The sequence below is a fragment of the Melospiza melodia genome, chromosome 25, assembly GCF_035770615.1.
Source record: "Melospiza melodia melodia isolate bMelMel2 chromosome 25, bMelMel2.pri, whole genome shotgun sequence".
Classification (NCBI taxonomy): Eukaryota; Metazoa; Chordata; class Aves; order Passeriformes; family Passerellidae; genus Melospiza; species Melospiza melodia.
In genome coordinates this window covers 10,620,025-10,626,781 of record NC_086218.1, presented here as the reverse complement: position 1 = coordinate 10,626,781, position 6,757 = coordinate 10,620,025, and the positions used below count along the sequence as shown (strand labels likewise).

The 6,757-nt window shown below is 66.0% G+C and overlaps 1 protein-coding gene across 1 annotated transcript; it reads left to right on the top strand.

Annotated features, from left to right (window-relative positions):
* The first annotated feature begins 1,173 nt into the window (after window positions 1-1,173).
* Window positions 1,174-6,737, top strand: MTMR11 (myotubularin related protein 11). The gene is made up of 15 exons (XM_063176188.1): window positions 1,174-1,222; window positions 1,300-1,415; window positions 1,878-1,950; window positions 2,045-2,187; window positions 2,278-2,519; window positions 2,604-2,691; window positions 2,766-2,854; window positions 3,047-3,168; window positions 3,259-3,322; window positions 3,521-3,591; window positions 3,659-3,834; window positions 4,322-4,492; window positions 5,187-5,378; window positions 5,767-6,030; window positions 6,442-6,737. Exons 1-15 carry the CDS (start codon window positions 1,174-1,176, stop codon window positions 6,535-6,537), a joined length of 1,956 nt encoding a protein of 651 aa, XP_063032258.1. The 3' UTR covers window positions 6,538-6,737.
* Window positions 6,738-6,757: the final 20 nt, after the last annotated feature.

The following is a 6,757-nucleotide window of genomic DNA, read 5'->3' as shown; positions in this document are numbered from 1 at the left end:
TTTATTGTGTGACTCCATTTTGCTACTAATTCTTGGCTTTCATTTAAAAAAGAACAGCCTCAAACACCCCTCCCTCCCTCCCTGTTTCTGTCTGTCCTTGCTGCTCTTTTCCCCACCTGCATCCCAAGGCTCCCTTTGGTACCTGAGACCAAAATCAGGGATAAATCCCAGCATGAGCCATGTGGATGCTGAAGCTTTAAATGAAAAAGAGTTTTGGGGGTGGTTGGAAGGTGGGACCCCAGAACAGTTTCCCAAGGGATTTCTGGCACTGGGATTTTCTCTCCCAGCTCTGTTTTTCCTTCCTCCGGGCATTGTGGGCGGACACTCCGTGCCCAGCTCCACCTCTGATGATTTTCCTCCAGGATCTTCCCTCCTGCCGTGGCCCCGACTGACCCGGTCCGGGCTCAAAGCCTCCAGGAAATTCCTCTCATCTGCCAAAAGCTTTTCCCAGCTCCGGGAACCTCTGCCAGGTGATTCCGCTGCAGGGGGAAAATTGGGGTGCACCAACCGCAGCCTCCAAAGCTGCGACTGCCCCAAAAATCTGGGGGGAAACACAGCAGGAATGAGAGCTGGAACTGGAGTTTCTGCGCGCCTGGCTTGTGTCAGGATTTATTTGGCTGCCTCGGGTTTGGGGTGCCCGGAGGTGTCGTGGCACCGAGGGTGGCCCCGGGGCCACCATCCACCTGCTGCCCGCTGAGGGCTCGGCGAGGCCGGGACGGGGCCGGCTTGGCTTGGTTTGGGAGGAGAAGGCTCCGTGCTTGTGCCGTGAGTCACCGAGCAGCTTCTGCCGCCGCCCCGCGCCCCTCCCGCTCCGCTGCTGGCGGGGTTTGGGGCTTCCCCCTCTTTCGAGACCCCAGACCCGCCCGTCCCCGAGGGGTGGCCGTGGGGTCCGTACCCCCGACCCAACACTGAACTTTGGGGTGCCTCAGGCCGCCCGCGGAGCTCCCGGGCTCCCCCCGTTTCCCTCCGCCGGTTTCGGACGGCGCGGGGCGGAAGGCGGGATGAGCGGAACGCCGGGCCCCGAGGGGCGGGATGGCGGGGCAGGGATGCCAGGGGAGGGCGGGATGCCGGAGTGCAGGGCGGGATGCCGGAGCCGGGCCGGGCGCTCGGGGCTCTTTCCCGGGCCGCTCCGGCCCCGGCGCTCCGGGCCCGCCCGGCCAAAGTCCCTGCGCCATGAGCGGGGCCCCGGGCGGCCGCCGCCCGCCCTTCCCCGGGCTCCCAGGTAGGGCCGGGAGCGGGGCCGGGGGTTTGGGGGGCTCGGGGCGCTCGGAGCCCCGCACCCAGTGTCGGTCCCCGCAGGGGAGCGGGTGCTCGAGGAGGCGGCGGGCGCCCGGCGGCGCCGCGGGAACGGCGGCGGCTCCGTCCCGGGGACGCTGCTCTGCACCAACCGGCGCCTCGCCTTCGTGCCCGGCCAGGTGCGACGGCAACAGCGGGAACACCGGGAACAGCGGGAACACCGGGAATACCGGGAACAGCGGGAACGGGACCGCGGGGCCCCGCGCCGCCTGCCCGGGGGGATCCCTGCCCCGGCGCGACCCCATCCCGACCCCATCCCGGCACATCCCGACCCCATCCCGATCTCATCCCGGCACATCCCAACCCCAATCCCAGCACATCCCGATCCCACTCCGACCCCACCCCACCGCGCCCCGACCCTCGGCTCAGCCCCACCCCACCCCTGCCTCCCATCCCAGCCCATCCCGGCCCATCCCGGCCCCTTGACTGCAGATCCTTCACCTTGGGGGCTCCTCACTGCAGGCCATAGCGGGGACAAGGGACACAGGTGCAGATGTCCCAGCCCAGATCCATCCCCAGCTCCCCTCCCGGGCCTGGGGGACGCTCCGGGGCAGTTCCCAGCCCTCCCCGCTCTCCCGCAGGCTCCCGGCCCCCGTGGCCTCCTCCGCTCTGAGGACGAGGTGGCGCTGCCCTGCATCCACAAACTGGTGGCAGGTACTGGGCACACCTGGGCACACCTGGGGACACGCGGGATGAGCCGGGCGGCTCTCGGGGTTCATCCCTGACAGCCTCATCCCCCCGACCGCAGCCAGCAGCTTCTCCAAGCCCAAGGTGCTCACGGCCGCCTCCACCCTCAAGTTCATCCCGGAGGAGCTCGCCGTGTTCTGCCGGGATTTCCGCCTGCTCCGCTTCTCCTTCCCCGAGAACGGCTTGGCCCCGCAGGCGTTCCGGGTACGGCCGGGAGGGGCAGAGGGGCTGCACCCCCACTCTGGGGTACCCGGGGGGCTCCCCCCTCACAGCCCAGCCCCTCTGCCCTCGCAGGTGGCCAACGCCATCGCACAGGCGCGGGAGGCGGCTGCGAGGCTGGGGGATGCTGCCGATGGCTGGGCCAGCCCTGGGGAAGCCATCCCAGAGGAGGAGGAGGAGGAGGAGGAGGAGGATGAAGGCTCGTCCACCACGCTGCTCTTCGAGAGCCTGCGGGACTGGGAGGAGGAGCTGCAGCGTCTCGGCGCTGCGGGCTGGAGGGTGAGCGCCGTCAATGAGCGCTTCGACATGGCCCCGAGGTACGGCCCCCAACGCCGCCTGAGCCCCCCCAAACGGCACCCGAGATTTGGGGGGACCCCAGCCCGTGTCCCACCTTCCCACAGCCTCCCGCAGTACCTCTGGGTGCCCAGCGGGCTGCTGGACCACGACCTCAAGCGAACCTTTGGCCACTTCCAGGAGCGCCGGGTGCCTGTGAGTGCCTGGGCAGGGCCGGGCGGGGTGGGGGCACCGGGAGATCTGGGGGTGTCACCCCGTTTCTCTTGCAGCGCCTGTGCTGGCACCACCCGGGCGGGGGGGACCTGCTGAGAGCTGCCAGCTTCCACCCGGCCTCAGAGCCGGGCAGCGAGGACGTGAGGTGGGTGCCAGGGGGCTGAGGGTGTGCCCAGGGCTGGCTCCCTGTGCCCCCGGGCTGGCACCTCCCTGTGCCCCCGGGCTGGCACCTCCCTGTGCCCCCGGCCTGGCCACACCTGGGGCTCCCTGTGCCCCTGGGCTGGCACCTCCCTGTGCCCCTGAGCTGGCACCACCCAGGGCTCCCTGTGCCCCCCAGGTGCCTGGAGGAGCTGCTGCTGGGGGGCCGTGGGCCCTGCGTGCTGGCTGACACGGCCGAGCTGCCCACGCTGGCTGACATCCAGCTGGCCCACCTGAGGCTGAGGGCGCTCTGCCTGCCAGGTGAGTGACACCAGGGGGACCCTGGGGACCCCCAAACCCACTGGGGGGGCTGCGATTCCCCTCCCCTGAACCCCGTCCCCTGGGATGCAGGTGCAGTGGCAGAGGACAAGTGGCTCTCGGCCCTGGAGGGGACACGGTGGCTGGATCATGTGCGGTGAGCAGGGGACAGGGGGGACTTTGGGGTGCAGGGAGGTATTTTAGGGAAAATTCACCCTAAATTCCATGGTGGAATGTCCCCCCCAGCCCACCTGGCACCATGGGGTGCTGGGGGCATTGTGGTGGGTGCACGAGCCACCCAAAAGAGTGACTGTGACATTTTGGGGTGCCCCGAACCCCTGTTTTTACCCCCCAGCTCGTGCCTGAGAAAAGCAGCGGAGGTGGCATCGCTGCTGGCAGGGAAACGCTGCTCTGTGATCCTGCAAGGTGGGGGCTGGAAAAAGATGGGAGGGGGCTTCAAAGGGACCCCCCCCTCACCACTCTGTGCCCCCAGAAGCCTCAGACCGGGACCTGAACTGCCTGCTGGCCTCCCTGGTGCAGCTCCTGGGGGACCCCCACGCCCGCTCCCTGCCCGGCTTCCAGAGCCTGGTGCAGAGGGAGTGGGTGGCAGCCGGGCACCCCTTCCCACGGAGGCTGGGGCTGCTGTGCCAGGACAGCCCCCGCGAGGAGGTGAGACCCCCAACCCTATCCCACAGACCCTAATCCTAGCCCTGGCAGGAGGTGAGACCCCCATCCCCATCCCTAACCCTGGCAGCAGGTGAGACCCCCACTCCTGTCCCATAGAGGAGGTGAGACCCCCAATCCTATCCCACAGACCCTAACCCTGGCAGCAGGTGAGACCCCCACTCCTGTCCCATCTCTAACCCTGGCAGCAGGTGAGACCCCACTCCTGTCCCATCCCTAACCCCAGGAGGAGGTGAGACCCCCACTCCTGTCCCATCCCTAACCCTGCCAGGAGGTGAGACCTCCACTCCTGTCCCATCCCTAACCCTGGCAGCAGGTGAGACCCCCACTCCTGTCCCATCCCTAACCCTGGGATGAGGTGAGACCCCCACTCCTGTCCCGTCCCTAACCCTGGGATGAGGTGAGACCCCCACTCCTGTCCCATCCCTAACCCTGGAGGAGGTGACCCCCCCCCATCCCCATTTCCCCCCAGGCCCCCGTGTTCCTGCTCTTCCTGGACTGCACGTGGCAGCTGCTGTGGCAATTCCCGGCGCATTTTGGCTTCACCGAGGCGTTCCTGCTGGCGCTGCACGACAGCAGCTTCAGCCCCGACTGCAGCACCTTCCGCTTCAGCTGCCAGCGCCAGCGGGGCCGCAGCAGCCTGGTGAGGGCAGGGCAGCAGGGCTGCACCCCCACACCTCCCGTTTCACCCTTTTTCCCCCTCCGTTTCAGCTTCTCCATCCCCATTCCAAACTGGGCACGGGCACCCCCACACCTCCCGTTTCACCCCTTTTCCCCTCTGTTTCAGCTTCTCCATCCCCATTCCAAACTGGGCACGGGCACCCCCATTTCACCCCCTCTTCCCCTCAGTCTCAGTTCTCATTTCACCCCTCCTTCTCCTCACTCTCAGTTTCTCCATCCCCATTCCAAACTGGGCACCCCCAAACCCTCCCATTTCACCCCTCCTTCTCCTCACTTTCAGGTTTTCCACCCCCATTCCAAACTGGGCACAGGCACCCCCAGATCTCCCATTTCACCCCTCCTTCTCCTCACTTTCAGGTTTTCCATCCCCATTCCAAACTGGGCACAGGCACCCCCAGATCTCCCATTTCACCCCTTCTTCTCAATTTCAGTTTCTTCATCCCCATTCCAAACTGGGCACCCCCAAACCCTCCCATTTCACCCCTTCTTCTCACTCTCAGTTCCCATGTCACCCCTCCTTCTCCTCACTCTCAGTTTCTCCACCCCCATTCCAGACTGGGCACGGGCACCCCCCGATCTCCCATTTCTTTCCCCCCTCCGTGCCTCAGTTTCCCCATCCCAAACACGGCACTGATTTCCCAACCCTCCCGTCACAGCCCCGGCTCCCCAGCCAGACCTACCGGCCCATGGGGGGCTGGCAGGAGCCCGGGGGGCACAGGGGACACCCCAAGCCCTGCAGCTTCCCCCCGGTGTGGGCCTGGGGCCGCCGCTACAGCCGGCAGCAGCGGGAGCAGTTCCGGAACCCCGCGGGACCCCCGGGCCCTGCTGGGCCCCCGACCCCCAGCACGGTGAGTGGGGCTGCACCCTCCCCTTTTCCCTCCATCCCTATCATTTCCCCCATTTCCTCTTGCTTTCAGCCCCTTTTATTCCTATTTTTCACCCCAGTTTTCCTCCTGTTTTCTCTTTGAGGGAAAATCCCAAAATAGCATTTTTCCCCTTTTTGTTGCCCCTAATTTTTCCTATGTTTTCACCTCATTTCCCTCCCCTGTTTTCCCTTCAAAGGAAAATCCCCAAACTGGGATTTTCCCCCCTTTTTGTTTGCCCCTATTTTTTCACCCCATTTTTCCTCCTATTTTCCCTTTGAAGGAAAATCCCAAAATGGGATTTTTTTTTTTTTTCCCCCCCCCGTTTTTTTGCCCCTAATTTCTCCTAATCCCAGTTTTGCTCCTTCCCCAGCCCGCGGAGCCCCGTCTGTGGGGGGAGCCCAGGCTGGTGCTGGCTCTGGCCAAGGGCTCCCTGTGCCCCCACCCCCTGCCCTGGTGGAGCCGCCCCCCCCAGCGCCCCCCACTCTGGGGGTCCCCCTCGGGCAGCCAGGGGACACTGGGGGGGCTCTTGGGGACATCGTGCCAGCCCCCCCCGGGGCTGCTGCTGCCCTGCACCGCCGGGCCCTGCGTGCGGCTCTGGCACCGCTGCTACCTCAGGGCGCTGCCCCAGGAACAGGTACGGGGAAACTGAGGCAGGGGGGGGATGGAGTGGGGGGCCTGGGTTGGGGGGGTGTCAGCCCTGTCTTGGTGTTTGGGCTGGGGGTGAGGTTGGATTTGTGTCCATCAGGGATGGATGGATGGATGGATGGATGGATGGATGGATGGATGGATGGATGGATGGATGGATGGATGGATGGATGGATGGATGGACGGACGGACTCCACGTCCATCCATGGATGGACGGATGGACAGACAGACCCCATGTCCATCCATCCTACCCTGTCCTGCACGGGACATTCAGCCCCGTGTTCCCACCCCTGTGTCCCTGCCCCATGATGAACCCTCCACCCATGTTCTGCTCCCCGTGTCCCCATCCCTGTCCCGTGTCCTGTGTCCCCACACTGTGCTGGACGTGCTCTCCCTGCAGCGTGGCCGCTTGGCCCCGTCCCTGGCCGGGCTGACCGAGGAGCTGCAGCTGCTCCAGGAGCGGCTCCGTGCCTGCAACCTGCGGAGACCCCACTGAGAGCCCGAGGACACCGGAGCCCACCCAGGATCGCTGGGGCCTTGGGGGCTCTGAACACCCCGGTGCTCCCCGCAGCTCCCCCGGCTACCTCTGGGCGCTTGGCACTGCCGGGAACTGCGGAGCGGCGGCTCCCGAGGTGTCCCCGATGCCGGACGGACGCTGCGGGGTCTCGGTTTTCCATTAAATTTGTGCTGCCTCCATGAGGCTCCAGGAGCTCAGG

Excerpts from the sequence above, each read along its gene's own strand:
- MTMR11 (XM_063176188.1), top strand. The coding sequence starts at position 1,174 with ATGAGCGGGGCCCCGGGCGGCCGCCGCCCGCCCTTCCCCGGGCTCCCA. Across the intron at positions 3,169-3,258 it reads GAGGGCGCTCTGCCTGCCAG|GTGCAGTGGCAGAGGACAAG; the intron begins GTGAGTGACACC and ends CCTGGGATGCAG. Across the intron at positions 5,379-5,766 it reads GGCCCCCGACCCCCAGCACG|CCCGCGGAGCCCCGTCTGTG; the intron begins GTGAGTGGGGCT and ends CTCCTTCCCCAG.